At 41.7% G+C, this 16340-nt stretch overlaps 1 protein-coding gene across 1 annotated transcript in view; it reads right to left on the bottom strand.

The window, feature by feature from the left end:
- Positions 1 to 16340, bottom strand: part of LOC123665523 (rhophilin-1) — a 115021-nt gene that overhangs the window by 11261 nt on the left and 87420 nt on the right. Inside the window, exons 3-8 of the mRNA XM_045599813.1 lie at positions 13840 to 13956; positions 7505 to 7632; positions 5293 to 5446; positions 4201 to 4342; positions 2699 to 2790; positions 2217 to 2366 (exon numbers count right to left, since the gene is read on the bottom strand). Coding sequence (XP_045455769.1) covers positions 2217 to 2366; positions 2699 to 2790; positions 4201 to 4342; positions 5293 to 5446; positions 7505 to 7632; positions 13840 to 13956 — 783 coding nt within the window. The remainder of the gene's footprint in view (positions 1 to 2216; positions 2367 to 2698; positions 2791 to 4200; positions 4343 to 5292; positions 5447 to 7504; positions 7633 to 13839; positions 13957 to 16340) is intronic.

Genomic DNA, 16340 nt, shown 5'->3' with positions numbered 1-16340 from the left:
CGTTGGTGAAGTTCTCGTGGATGTAGCGCAGCGCGCCCGCCGCGCGTGTGTGTGTGTGTGTGTGTGCGTGTGTGTCGGGGTCTGACCGTCATGAGCGCGCCGAGCACGAGCAGCGTGTCGGCGGCCAGGTCGACGGAGGGCGCGTTGGTGAAGTTCTCGTGGATGTAGCGCAGCGCGCCCGCCGCGCGTGTGTGTGTGTGTGTGTGTGCGTGTGTGTCGGGGTCTGACCGTCATGAGCGCGCCGAGCACGAGCAGCGTGTCGGCGGCCAGGTCGACGGAGGGCGCGTTGGTGAAGTTCTCGTGGATGTAGCGCAGCGCGCCCGCCGCGCGTGTGTGTGTGTGTGTGTGTGCGTGTGTGTCGGGGTCTGACCGTCATGAGCGCGCCGAGCACGAGCAGCGTGTCGGCGGCCAGGTCGACGGAGTGCGCGTTGGTGAAGTTCTCGTGGATGTAGCGCAGCGCGCCCGCCGCGCGTGTGTGTGTGTGTGTGTGTGCGTGTGTGTCGGGGTCTGACCGTCATGAGCGCGCCGAGCACGAGCAGCGTGTCGGCGGCCAGGTCGACGGAGGGCGCGTTGGTGAAGTTCTCGTGGATGTAGCGCAGCGCGCCCGCCGCGCGTGTGTGTGTGTGTGTGTGTGCGTGTGTGTCGGGGTCTGACCGTCATGAGCGCGCCGAGCACGAGCAGCGTGTCGGCGGCCAGGTCGACGGAGGGCGCGTTGGTGAAGTTCTCGTGGATGTAGCGCAGCGCGCCCGCCGCGCGTGTGTGTGTGTGTGTGTGTGCGTGTGTGTCGGGGTCTGACCGTCATGAGCGCGCCGAGCACGAGCAGCGTGTCGGCGGCCAGGTCGACGGAGGGCGCGTTGGTGAAGTTCTCGTGGATGTAGCGCAGCGCGCCCGCCGCGCGTGTGTGTGTGTGTGTGTGTGCGTGTGTGTCGGGGTCTGACCGTCATGAGCGCGCCGAGCACGAGCAGCGTGTCGGCGGCCAGGTCGACGGAGGGCGCGTTGGTGAAGTTCTCGTGGATGTAGCGCAGCGCGCCCGCCGCGCGTGTGTGTGTGTGTGTGTGTGCGTGTGTGTCGGGGTCTGACCGTCATGAGCGCGCCGAGCACGAGCAGCGTGTCGGCGGCCAGGTCGACGGAGGGCGCGTTGGTGAAGTTCTCGTGGATGTAGCGCAGCGCGCCCGCCGCGCGTGTGTGTGTGTGTGTGTGTGTGTGCGTGTGTGTCGGGGTCTGACCGTCATGAGCGCGCCGAGCACGAGCAGCGTGTCGGCGGCCAGGTCGACGGAGGGCGCGTTGGTGAAGTTCTCGTGGATGTAGCGCAGCGCGCCCGCCGCGCGTGTGTGTGTGTGTGTGTGTGCGTGTGTGTCGGGGTCTGACCGTCATGAGCGCGCCGAGCACGAGCAGCGTGTCGGCGGCCAGGTCGACGGAGGGCGCGTTGGTGAAGTTCTCGTGGATGTAGCGCAGCGCGCCCGCCGCGCGTGTGTGTGTGTGTGTGTGTGCGTGTGTGTCGGGGTCTGACCGTCATGAGCGCGCCGAGCACGAGCAGCGTGTCGGCGGCCAGGTCGACGGAGGGCGCGTTGGTGAAGTTCTCGTGGATGTAGCGCAGCGCGCCCGCCGCGTGTGTGTGTGTGTGTGTGTGCGTGTGTGTCGGGGTCTGACCGTCATGAGCGCGCCGAGCACGAGCAGCGTGTCGGCGGCCAGGTCGACGGAGGGCGCGTTGGTGAAGTTCTCGTGGATGTAGCGCAGCGCGCCCGCCGCGTGTGTGTGTGTGTGTGTGTGTGCGTGTGTGTCGGGGTCTGACCGTCATGAGCGCGCCGAGCACGAGCAGCGTGTCGGCGGCCAGGTCGACGGAGGGCGCGTTGGTGAAGTTCTCGTGGATGTAGCGCAGCGCGCCCGCCGCGTGTGTGTGTGTGTGTGTGTGCGTGTGTGTCGGGGTCTGACCGTCATGAGCGCGCCGAGCACGAGCAGCGTGTCGGCGGCCAGGTCGACGGAGGGCGCGTTGGTGAAGTTCTCGTGGATGTAGCGCAGCGCGCCCGCCGCGCGTGTGTGTGTGTGTGTGTGTGCGTGTGTGTCGGGGTCTGACCGTCATGAGCGCGCCGAGCACGAGCAGCGTGTCGGCGGCCAGGTCGACGGAGGGCGCGTTGGTGAAGTTCTCGTGGATGTAGCGCAGCGCGCCCGCCGCGCGTGTGTGTGTGTGTGTGTGTGCGTGTGTGTCGGGGTCTGACCGTCATGAGCGCGCCGAGCACGAGCAGCGTGTCGGCGGCCAGGTCGACGGAGGGCGCGTTGGTGAAGTTCTCGTGGATGTAGCGCAGCGCGCCCGCCGCGCGCAGCAGCGCGTCCACCGCGCCGTCCAGCCCCGCGCACGTGGCGCGCTCCTGCCCACAACAGACGCTTTTAGACCACATTCGAGAAAGAACTCGCATAAATCTTAACCTAGTGGGTTATAACTCCGAACTAAACAATAGTTCACCGGGAGTTCGGAGATTCAATACAATAAACACTTAAGGTAGCAAAAAAATAAGAATTTCAAATTATCAGATATACCTATGTCGGCACAAAATAATCAAAAAAAAAATGATCAAAAAAATTCAAATATATTTACTTTAAAATAAGTTTCCGTTAAAACTTATTACTTATTTACTGTTGAAGTGTATTATTTTTACTAATTTATCGTGTAAAGAAATAAATAAAATGAAATCCAACTAACTTGCTTAGCGCCAATCTGTGTGTAGATACCAGCGATGTTAAACAAGACGCACGCTTTTTCAAAAGCAACCGTTCGCTGACACGACGGGACTCCTGGAAACAAAATAATAAGGTTCAAACCAATATGTATGAACTTGGATAAGACGAAAGTTATGTTTAACAACCAAGTCATACCGATACCGGTATCGGTCGATGGTACCCTTCTCGAAGTTGTTCAGGATTATATTTACCTAGGCCATACTATCCAACTAGGCCGCAACAATTTTGAGAAGGAGGCCGATAGGAGGATTCGGTTGGGCTGGGCGGCGTTTGGCAGACTCCGTCGAGTCTTCACTTCGAAGATTCCGCAATGCTTGAAGACAAAAGTTTTCGGAGCAATGCGTCCTGCCTGTGTTAACATACGGAGCCGAGACGTGGACACTGACGAAGGGACTGGTCCACAAGTTTAAAGTCGCTCAATGTGCAATGGAACGGGCTATGCTTGGGGTCTCTCTCAAAGACAGAATTAGAAATAAGACTATCCGCGAGAGAACGAAAGTAACCGACATAGCCCACAGAATTAGCAAGTTGAAGTGGCAGTAGGCTGGTCATCTGTGTCGCAAGACCGATGGCCGTTGGAATAGACGGGTCCTAGAGTGGAGACCGCGTCTTGGCAAACGCAGTGTGGGACGTCCTCCGGCCCGTTGGACCGACGATCTACTTAAGATTGCCGGTGTAGGCTAGATGAGGATTGCGGAAGACCGGGATATGTGGCGCGAACTTGGGGAGGCCTATGTCCAGCAGTGGACTGCGATAGGCTGAAGTGAGTGAAACCAATATCTATTTGATACAAATGTTCCGTACAATTATAGCAGTTCCATATAGACAATTTGTGAATACTTGTGAAAAGTTCCGTGGGAAATTCTATAACTTGCAATAGCGAAGCGAGAGCAATAATTTTACAATTATTATGGTTCAAAATTGCGTTCAAAATCGCCTTTGCCTCGCAATCATTGAACAAATATTAACACACAGAGATAGCTACTGCATTAGTTTTGCTACTTATTTCAATGTAATAATTTTTCGAACAATTAACAAGACATCCATGACCAGTTGATCTTTATTTGCGCGATTGTCATTTTAAGCTACTTGATAAGCTAAGACCCCGCTAATAACCTTCCCGCTGTCTTTATGCTATCTTTAAAACCACGCAACGGATTTTGATGCGGTTTTCTTTATTAAATAGAATGATCCCAGAGGAAGGTATATATGTATATATAAGACATGCATAATATACTAGAGGAACATTGGTAAGTTTTGGAACCGTGCGAAGCTGGGGCGAGTCGCTAGTAGAAGATATAAGAGAAGAGTGGCCAATTTATTCCGCAACTGATTTAGAAGAAATAAATATATATAAATAAATAAATATAAATATATAAATATAAATAAATAAATATAAATAAATATCTTATAACATACAGACAACAAACTACTCCTGGCAACACTGTGTAGGCAAGTCTGTACCTGTTAACGAATCGAACCACTCGAAGTAGACGCCAAGTGAACGGTCGGGCGGGAAGAACCGTCGTTCGATGTAGTACAGCTGGTTGTAGTACTTGAACAGCAGCGCCACGCCGGCCGTCGACCGGACCGGCGTGCGTATGGCCTGGAAATGTACACGCAGTAATATGAAAACCTGACCATAATTAAGAAAGTCATTTTCAAATCTAGTCAAGTCCACTTGTCACAAGTCATTACTGGTTCGAACTGAAAAATTCTTTCTGTGTTAGACAGTACATTTACCAATTAAGGCTAAAGGCTATTTTTTCCTCAAACTAACCCGTATGAAACCGCGTGTAACAGCTAGTTTACACATATTTGAAGATTTTTAGAAATTTGTCTCCAAAATTATACACAATAGTGATATACGCATAGCCTTTTATCTATAATGTTGTTTTTGTCTTGTGAGGACTCTCTCAGGAGGTAGGGCATAGCTGGATATATCTTGCTTAAATTCTGGAGCAGCCCGACTGAGAAAGTCCGCACCTAAACCTTACAAAAGATTACAGCCTAATAATTACGCATCAGCCTGTAATATCCCACTGCTGGGCATAGGCCTCTTTCCCCATGTAGGAGATGGATCAGAGCTTAATCCAACACGCTGCTCCAATGCGAGTTGGCGGATATATTCCATACTATGAGCAACGATCGCTATCAGTTGTACATGATTACAACCGGTACCAATGGCTTAACGTAGAGTACCAAGGCGCAGTAGAGAGACGCACAAGGGCTGATCGAATATCCAAACCACGGCAAACATCTGTATGGCCAATACAAATGTTTGTCATGTGCGGGGAATCCGCAACCGCCTGCGCAACAGCCACAAACCAGTGTTGTGGCAGCCTAATTATACTGCTCTTAAATGGTGTTATACTGATGTGGTGAGTTAGGTAGCCAAAGCTCCTGAAAAGGGTTTGGTTCGACGACGTGTCTGCAAAATTCTCGGTTTTGCAAGTATCCATTGATAATAATGGTATCCGCATGTTTTCAGGCGGACCGTAAAGTTTCTTTGCCACCCCAATCTTATAATAAAAAAAAAGACAATTCAATTCATACCTGTCTCATATCCATGAAGTCAGAGATAGCGTCCTCATAAGCTGCCGCATCTTCACTGTAGTGCTCCAGGATGAAGTCTTTGAAGGGTTCTCTAAAGTCAACCTCCTTGGTCTCCTTCAACCCCAGTGGGATCATGGGCATAACGCAGTCTTTACTGTAATACAGATTAAAAATCATTCTTAAAATATAAGGAATAAATTTCTTAACTTTTTTGAGGTACTTTAGCGTATTTTTAATAAGGTAGATCAATACAGTGGGTTCCCATTTAGTTGTTTGTCTATTGTGTATGTAATCTTTAAGGCGTCCACTGCATTAAAAAAAATTAAAAAGTTTTTTTATTTTTTTAAATTAAGAAGCAAATGTTTAAATTGATAAAAATTACTTCATAATGTATAAAAAATTATTTACGTCATTTCCGTTTCATTATTGAAAAAAAAATAACTTACTAAGTATACACATAATCTGTCGATCCAGTTTGAAAATTTTATTACAGTTAGAAAACATGTTTATTAAGAATTACGTAACCACTAATAGCGGGGCAGTGACCATAAATCTTAATCCGAGTGATATTGACGCTCTAGATTTATATAATTCTGCTGTCCATTGCTAAAAAGCCATTTACATATTTTGTTAAAAACCACCTGATCCGGAAAATTTTGTGTATAATTATATTTTTCTTTGAGAATATACCAATTTTTTTTTTGTATTTTACAAAGTTGATCCTGACAATAACGAAGAAAAAAAAACTATGTATTAGATACATATCAGCAGTTCATTTTTTTGTGTTGATATTTCAGAAAGAAGAAAGATGAAAAAAGGAAGAAGAAGATGTTCAGAAAGAATTTTTTTAAATGATTTTTTAAATATGTTTGTGCTTAACGGCTAAGATAAGGTGTACTGTAATAGTTTGACTAAAACTGAGCGCGGGAAATTAGAACAATGGCGCAAATCGTACCAGTTTCGAGATGTTTCCTAATTTTGATTATCACGGCAAACATCTTGTCTAACGGGGGTTTTATTAATTTGTATCGTAAATTAATTACGTTTTCCCATGAAAATAAATATTAATAGATATAGTTGAAGACTTGAATGCGTAAAAATTTTGATGATACTGTCACGATGATATTTCGATTTTTCAATTGGTGCCCTCGACTGTCCGCGTGGAATTTAACATAAAAGTTATGGTTCAGTTCACAGACCTACAAAATAAATAAATTTCTAAAATAAAAGTATTTTATATTATCAATATATATTTTACAATTATACACGTATATTAATACTATTTTGATTATTTATGTATATTTGTACTTGTATGTGTATGTGTATGAATTAAGGAATCTATTATACACTATTTTTTTTTATTAATCCTTAAGGATATTGTACACTTCCTATCCGTCACTACTATATCATGTCCTGTACCCAAAGGTTATTTGGAAGAAATCGCTCTTCAGCGATAAGATCGCCTTTGTACATCTTTTTTTTTTGTAATTACTACTGTTTGTTTATATTTTGGTGTACAATAAAGAATATATTATTATTATTAAAAGTAGCCTAGTTGTTTTAATATTACAAGCAGACATTCCAATTTTATTTATTTCTATAGATCTAGGAGTATCTTTAAAATGTCTGTCCGCTGTAACCGCAGCGTTTTGCGACCATTACACTTCATTAATTTCTTGTACTCATTTACTTTTATTGCGACACTTATTTTGACGTAAAACTTGTTATTTGCCCGCCTCTTAATTACGAAGCGCGGGTAATGTTTTTTTCTCGGCGCATTTCTGTATTATTAGGTTAAGTTTTTTTTAAAGTTGTAGTAATGTTAAAATATGGAAATCGTTTGAGAATGTTCTTAAAGTTTATGATATTCGGATATTGGTTTTGTAAGTCTGTTTCTTAAAGTAGGCTGTAGGTTTAAGGTTGTTAAAAGTCAGGTTATAAACCTTAGTTTAGGAAATCAAGGCTGTTGAAACCGTGCGGATTTAATGACATGGATACCCTAGATCATTAGAGTTATTATGTATTTCCTTAGCATTTCATTAGCTTATTTTAAATTACTTCTAAGATTAAATCATAATACTGTGGAGTATTGAAAACATGTACTTCATAAATTGCAAATTAGAAATCAAACTGATAATTCTAGAACAGAAAATTGTCAAAATATTATATATACTGTAAACTAAATTAAAAAAAAAATGAATAAAAAAATTACCTGTCATTCTGGTACAGCTCAACTGAGGAGTTCAGCTCAGCGAGCTGCTCCTTCAGGAGTTGTAGGTTTGAGTTGACGAAACTCAGCTCAAGGGCGACCGTCTCCCGGAGTTTCCTGTTCGTTGTAGCCTGGAAAAAATTATTAAAATATTTTTTAACTTTTTATTATGTATTTAATATTATATTGCCCAATTAAAAGGTTTATACACAAAAAATCGAATATCTAATATAAAATTAAAACTGTAATTGGTATTTCTGTCTTTACATAGGAGAAATTAAAAAAAGCGCATGAAGTCTAGGTTGCCCTAATGTAGAACAGCACGTGAAGCTGTCGGTCCCGGTTGTTATCATTGTTGCGTACTAACGCAACACCAGGGGCGCGGTGCGCGCCGAGGGACGGAGGGACAGCCCCACCATCGGATCGGAACGAGGACAACGGCGGCTCGATCTACGACACGTCAGCGACCCTTTGATTTTACGCCTAAGACTGTCTATTTAATATTTGCTGCATTCACATTTTTGTTCCCGGAACGGCTAATAAACCAGAGATACATGCCACTTAGTATTAATTTAACGTTCGCCAGAACACTAACAATCATAATTATCAGATAGCGATCGTTACTCATAGTAGGGAATATATCCGCCATCCCGTAGTGAAGCAGCGCGGAGGATTCAGATCCGACCCTTCTTTTATGTGGAGAAAGAAGCCTTTGCCCAGCATTGGGATACTACAGGCTGAGTCGTGGTCGCGATCGTCGAGTTTTTTGCAGAAGTTTTACTGTAAGACTTAAAACCCGTTGTATGTTCCATCATAATATCGCTTAGAACCTGACATATTTAAATTTTACACGTGATTGAGTCGCGGGAGATAACTAGAACAACATGCAAATTTAGTAGAGTCCACAGGATGTCATCTCACTGATAGTGATTTGATACAGACGACTGTATATAAAGAAAGAATAATGGCTTGGCGCTGTGGTCACAGCTGGCTGTTGTACTAGCGATGTTGAAAAATGTCTGCATTGGCCATATAGGTATTTGTCACGGTCCGGTAATATTTGTAAATAGTTGTTTTCATATGAGTTAATTTCGATTATATTTAGAGGAGGGTTTTATTGCAATTGATTATAGTACCTACGTTTTATTTATTATACGTTATATGTTCTAAATTAAAATACTGACCCGCTAGAGATTAAATCTAAATCGCCAAACTAATAAACGAGAGCGATTTAAAAAAAATTACCTCGAAAATACAAGGACGTTTTAAGAATATTAAAAGTGACGATGAGAGCAATAAATTAATATATAAATAATCTCGTGTCATGGTGTCTCTAGTCGCAGTAAATTGAAAAGGCTAAATAATATATGTATACACATAAAAATCATAACTTCATCATTACTTCCGCCTATCGCAGTCCACTGCTAGACATAGGCCTCCACAAGTTCGCGCCAAGAATGGCGTGAACTCGTGTGTAGCTCATAGTCACCACGCTGGGCAGGCGGGTTGGTGACCGAAGGGCTGGCTTTGTCGCGCCGAAGACGCTGCTGCCCGTCTTCGGTCCGTGTATTACAAAGCCTGCTGCTGATGGTTATCCCGCCATCGGTCGACTTTGTAAGTTCCAAGGGCGTAGTGCAACTGTGTTAGCTTAGTCGCCTATCTGTTGGTACCCACCACGGTTCATCTGATGGTAAGTGATTACCCTAGCCTATAGACGCCTGCAACACTAGAAGTATCGCAAGATATCATGACAGACACCAATAATAACATAATATCATGGAATGTATAATTGCTATAATAATATAATACATTCCATTACAATACCGTAAATACAATACAGTTATATTAAATTCTGTTATAATAATCGTGTCATGGTTACATGAGAAAATAAAACGAATTGAAATTTTTTATCGACTTACTCAACGTTAACCTTTTTTCAATTAAAAAAATTTTCTCAGATTTGCTTTTTTACTGTATCTTTTCTTTTTGTTTTAAATTATTTATAATGTTCTAAGTCTTAGATTCTATGATTCATTTCCGTTTCCCAAGGAGCGTTGACTTCATAATAAACAAAAGGAACGCGTCGAACCGTAGCCCTCTATGGGGGTTTCTGACCTCTGACCTTGGCGTACCTTGTAGGAACTAAATACTTATACTTGAGAGCAAGTTGAAGTTTCAATTTTGCTTAGGTTAAATATTTTTATTGTCTACTAGCGACCCGCCCCGGCTTTGCACGGGTGCAATGCTGATACTAAATATACTACAGAATGTCTTTATTTATAGTGTGAAGCTAGCTTATAGCATGGTTACTATTAACACGATAACATTCAAATATGCGTCGTTAGATTACGCGTTGTTACAGAATGCGTTGAAGAAATAAAGGTTCACTGCTCGTTCCCCGTAGGTGATAGCGTGATATTATGTAGCCTATATGTTGACCCGACTTTTTAATAATATTCGTGCCAAATTTGAAGTAAATCCATGAAGTACTTTTTGAGTTTATCCCGGACATACATACAGACAAACAGACAAAAATTCTAAAAACTATATTTTTGGCTTCGGTATCGATTGTAGATCACACCCCAAGTATTCTTAAAAAAAAAAAAAAAAATATTCAATGTACAGTTTTGACTTTCCTACCATTTTATTATATGTATAGATGTATGAATGATTTACTTTCATAATCATAATTTATTGTATTAGATAATTATTAAATTATTGATTTAAATAAGTATAATTTAAGTCTAAGACTTAGGCTAACATCTTAAAACGCTAGAACGTCTTCCATTATGTTTTATTTATAGTTATACCCAGACCTTTTAAACACTGTTTCAGTATGTGAAATAGTGTTTAAAAGGTCGTATAGTGTATCAGTTCTGTAAAAATACATAAAAAAAGCAAATTTTTATTAGTTTGCCTTTTTATAAATTACAGATTAAAATTTCTTTTTGGGGGTTGTTTGAGTAGTGAAATATTACTAAATATCTGTGCTCAGGACTTTTTCCGCGTGGAATAGTGACTTTGGACAACATTTTTTGGATAATATATCTTTTGGTTTATTTTGGATTATAAACACCGTCGTTTGGGTTTTACATGTTCAACGTGATTCTTTAAATTGGCACAACTTTTTTATTTATGAACCGATTGAGATAAAACAATCACTTATATGTTCATTGAAGCTTACCACATTATATCAGTAAAAATCGCGTCTAAATCGGATAAGCCATTTCTGAGATTAGCGTGCACAAGCGTATTATATTTACATTTTTATTATAAGTAAGGATTGATGATAAAAAGGACGTACCCTTTTATGCTTTTTTATTTTCTTATTTTTATGTCACTAGGTCGGCAAACAAGCATACGGCTCACCTGATGGTAAGAGATTATCGTAGCTTATAGACGCCAGCAACACCAGAGGCATCACAAGCGCGTTGTCGACCCAATCCTCAATCCCCCCCAGGAGCTCTGGTCACCTTACTCATCAACAGGAACACAATACTGCTTGAAAACAGTATTATTTTGCTGTGATCTTCTGTAAAGTCGAGGTACTACCCCAGTCGGGCTGCTCCATATTTTGAGCAGGAAATTTCCTGCTGTGCCCTCCTACGTCAGTTAAAAGTTAATGTAGACTTTATAATAAGAACGTTTTATCGAAATCGGTTAAATTTTAACTCAATTGCGAATACAATCGCCTGAGGGCTAAGTAGTAATCGCGTTTGGAGAAAGTGGAACAATTGGTACAAGCCACATAATTACATAGAATCATTCCTCGGCATTTCGTTGTTATTGAGGTTTATAAGGTGCTTTCGAAGTTGAGGAGACATACTTATTAAATGGATTAAGAGTTTACGACTGTGAATTTCTGATTTGTAGAGTAATTTGGGTGTGAATGCTTGTACTGCGGAGTACCAGTTTTAATCATCGTCTACATTCCGAATCGGTCGTAATTTGATATTAAACACAAGGAACTTTTTCAATACGTATTACTTTAATTAAAAAAAAAAAAAAAAACTTTTTAAAAGTACTTTTGAAGCTTACTTAAGATATTTTTTTAATATAATTTGATTTCAGTGTCTATAGAGTAAGAGTAGTATTACAAATAGAAAAGGGGGCCAAAGTCGGATATTCCCTTTGTCAACATTCAAGAGCTAGCCAGAAGCTCCTAAGCCAGAGCTCCTTATTAAGGTATTTGAACATAACCCTACTTGAAAGAGGTACTTATTTGGCCGTAATCTTCTGCAATATAAGGTACTTAAGATCGGGTTGCTTCTGATTATGGCTTCTGTGCCACTACTAACTTAAATATCGACAACTATTCTTAGACATTATTTCTTCATATTTGCTTGAATTTATTACGTATTATTGACGTAAAACAGCAGGAAATATCCTGCTCAAAATCTAAGCAGCCTGACTGGGGTAGTACCTCAACCTTGCAAAAGATAACAGCTTAATAACGCTATTTTTAAGTATTATTGTTCCTGTGGTGGGTGTTCCTGTGGTGTGTGGACCAGCGCTCCTGGGGAGTATCGGGGGTAGGGTCTGCAACGCGTTGTCGATGCTTCTGGCGTTGCATTGATTTATGAGCTACGGTAATAGCTTATAATCAGTTGGATCATAAGCTTATTTGCCATCCTTTATTTAAAAAAAATCCGTGTACAAACGCTTCACACTCAACGGCCCCCATTAGGGTTCTCTCCTGTGTCGGGAGTCCGGAAACACACACAATACACAAGCACAAACGCCCAGACCACGACAAACATCTATATGGCCAATACAAAGTCTGTCGTGAGCGGGGATCCAACCCGTGACCGCCAGCGCAACAGCCAGTCTTGTGACAGCTGCGCCAACGCGTCGTCTAGTAAAGAAACCGTATGTAAAAAAAAAACTAGAAAGAAAAAATGACGAAGAAGAGATCAACCATTTAACCCGTCTCACACGATATGGGATCACATTCATCATCATCATCATCACAGCCTATACAGTCCACTGCTGGACATAGGCCTCCACAAGTTTACGTCAAAAATAACGTGAACTCATGTGTTTTGCCCATAGTCACCACGCTGGGCAGGCGGGTTGGTGACCTCATTCACATTGGGATCACATTCAATTTAATTATTTACGTCAATGGGCCTGTACTCTGTTTTGGTGCAATTTTTTCGTTTGTCACACATTTACATTCCATAAGACTTGTGTAACAGACATACAATCGACGAGCATTACGTCGCGTCGCATGTAACGCGGCGACACTTATGACATACGTGACGTGTCTTCCTGAACGCGGTGGTAACGATCTAGGAAATGTACCTAGTTATGAAATTAACGTCTTTTTGTAAGCTTTTATTTGAGACTAGCTGTGGCCACGACATCGTTCGCGTGGAATAGTGACTTTAGACACTATTTTTTAAATATATCTTTTGGTTTATTTTGGATTATAAATACCGTCGTTTGGCTATTTACACGTTCAACGTGATCCTTTAAATTGGCATAATTTTTTTATTTATAAGCCGATTGACATGAAACAAACAGTTAATATTAAGTAAAGCCTACCACAATATACCAGTGAAAACCATATCTAAATCGGATAAGCCGTTTCTGAGATAAGCGTGCAAAAACATATTACATTTAGACTTTTATTATATGTATTGATTTAGCTGTGTGGCTACGGCACTAAAGAATTTAGCCACCCCCTCTCTTCCCGTGGGTGTCGTAAGAGGCGACTAAGGGATAACAAGGTTCCACAACCACCTTGGAACTTAAGAAGCCGACCGATGGCGGGATAACCATCCAACTTCTGGCTTTGAAATACACAGGCCGAAGACGGGCAGCAGCGTCTTCGGTGCGACAAAGCCAGTACTGCGGTCACCAACCCGCCTGCCCAGCGTGGTGACTATGGGCAAAACACATGAGTTCACGTTATTTTTGGCGTGGGCTTGTGGAGGCCTATGTCCAGCAGTGGACTGTATAGGCTGTAATGATGATTGATTTAGCTGTGTGGTTACAGCAGTGCAGAATATAATCACCCCCTCTCTTCCCGTGGGTGTCGTATGAGGCGACTAAGAAATAACACAGTTCCACTACCACATTGGAACTTAAAAAGCCGACCGATGGCGGGAAAACGACCCAACTACTGGATTTGAATATAATATTGCGATATGCTGAAGTGATGATGAGTGATGATTGATTTAGCAACTTTTTTTATAGTTTTTGTTAGGCTTGTGCATTTATTTACATATATTTTACAGTTATAGACTGAATGAATCAATCTATCAACAATATTACCTCCCTTTTCTTATACCCCTTCATTATAATGATAGAATTTTTTAAATATTGAATATTACCTTAAAAAGGTTTTCCGCGCCGGCCCGCAGTCGCAGCTCCTTGTTGATCTCCTGGTTGAGCTGGCAGCGTCGCGTCTGCAGGCGGCCGCGACACGTCGCCACGCGGGGGTCGGAGCCCTGGAACAAGTAAAAAAAGTTTTATTACGAGCCCCTTGAAAATGTAATTATATTTTTTTGGACCACAAAGGTAATACAACCGTACTATTTGCTTGATAGTGACCAGATACCGTAGTCTATAAACATCTGCAATACTAACCTAACCTATCCCCTTATTCTACCCCGGAGATCTGGCTACCTAACTCACCACACGAACACAACCACTACTGAGAGAAGTGTTATTTAGTAGTGATCTTCTGTATGTTTGAGGTAAGTCCCCAGTCGAACTGCTCATCATATTGAGCAAGATATTTCCTGATGTGTCCTATCACATTAAAATATATAAAACATACACTTCAATGTAAGCAAGTTGTGTATGTCATCCCCTTGGTTGTCTGTTCCTGAGGTCTTAATGACTGTGTTTAGGTTATATCAGATGTATTTTATCCTAGTCTTATGTTTGTGTAACATCCCATGTATTTAAAAGATGTATTGAAAGGAAGTTATTATCGCGCGATACACTCACGATGGGAGCGACATAAAAAAACGTAACAAGACTTTTTTCCGACACTTCTTGTTATAGTAGTCAAAATTGTCATATTTTAGTTACTGCAAACCAATTATTACTGTGATTGGAAATGATTAATAAATATATCTTAGCTTTTGTTTTTATTTTTACAATAAATAATAATTACGTTTATTGCTAAAATTAAAAAATTATAATTAATAAAATAAAATTAATATAGTTTCTTAATTTATTTGTTATTATACAAAAGTAAATTAAATATCTTGATGCGATTTTAATTTTTATAATTTTTGAAGTAAGTACGAGTACTTGAATCTCGCGACAAGCTTTTATATAATATAATTGAATTGTTTAAATTGTCTGTTGAATTTGATGTTATTTGTTGTGATCAACTTAACTAACGCATTGGGTTTCTGTAATGTTAGTTCTAAGTTTTTGTTAATGCATAAATAAATAAATAAATAAATAAATAAATAAATTGTGTAATGACGTTATATGTTGATAGCAAAAACTTTTTAACCGACTTCCAAAAAAGGAGGAGGTTCTCAATTCGACTGTATTTTTTTATGTATGTTACATCAGATCTTTTGACTGGATGGACTGATTTCGATGAATTTTATTTTTATTGAAATTTGTTGCGTGTCAATGGTCCCATTTAAATTTAATTGAGATGTGACAAGTACTTTAAGAGTAATATCGAATAATGCGTATTTACTTGACTGCTTTTTCGTCACCTGACGTTGTATTAACCTTTCACTGGGTGTATCGATTTTGATGATTCTTACTTTAATCGAAAGCTAGAGTTTGTCATGTAGTCTTATTTAAATTTGACTGAGATCTGATGACGTATTTTTGAGTAAACTTTGATAACGCGTACTTACTTGACTATTTTTTCGTCTACTTACATTGTGTTACTTGTCGATGTTATTGAAGTCGTTTTTTTTTTCGTTTGCGAGCAAACACAATTATTAAATTAAAGCTTATTTTATTCTTTATCGCGCATTTAAAACATAAGCTTGTTTTTTATTACTCTAAAATAATCTTTATATCATCTTATATTATGTTATTAATTACCTTTAAAATAAACTATTGCATTAATCATTACGAGTGAAGCTGGGGTCGAGAGGTAGTCAAGCTAGACCGGCGCATCGGAATCCGTCACGTGTAAGCGACAGTGGTATGCGTGTTGGGTATGCACATGATGCGTCCGAGCGGACCGGCTTTCACTAAACACCGCATTGACGATACTTCACATTATTTGAAATATATACGTGTTAGGGCGTGAGGTTAGTCTTTCGTGACTTGATAATGCTATGGAATTTTCGCTTGTGAAGACTAACTGAGGTAGGATACTGCAGAAAATATTCCGCTCATAAGCATCCTGACTGCAGCCGACCTCGACCTTACAGATCACAGCTGAATAAAACTGCTCTACAGCAGTGTGACGCCGCGTTGGTGCAGCGGTCACAGCCATGGATTGTACCTGTTGCGCTGGCGGTTGCCGGTTCGATCCCCGCACATGACAAACGTTTGTATTGGCCATACAGGTGTTTTGCCGTGGTCTGGGTGTTTGTGCAGTCCTAGTGGTCTCCCCACCGTGCCTTGGAGAGCACGTTAAGCCGTCGGTCCCGGTTGTTATCATGTACACCTGATAGCGATCGTTACTCATAGTAGGGAATATATCCGCCAACCCGCATTGGGTAGCATGGTGGATTAAGCTTTGATCCTTCGCCTACATGGAGACAGGTCTATGCCCAGTAGTGGGATATTACAGGCTGAAGCGAAAGCAGTGTTGTGTTCCTGTGGTGAGTAAGGTGACCAGAGCTGTAGGGTCGGCATAGGTATAATTCCTAATGTGTGGGTGACACAAGAATAAAAT

Source organism: Melitaea cinxia, chromosome 24 (assembly GCF_905220565.1).
Source record: "Melitaea cinxia chromosome 24, ilMelCinx1.1, whole genome shotgun sequence".
Classification (NCBI taxonomy): domain Eukaryota; kingdom Metazoa; phylum Arthropoda; class Insecta; order Lepidoptera; family Nymphalidae; genus Melitaea; species Melitaea cinxia.
This window is presented reverse-complemented; position numbering and strand designations above follow the sequence as displayed.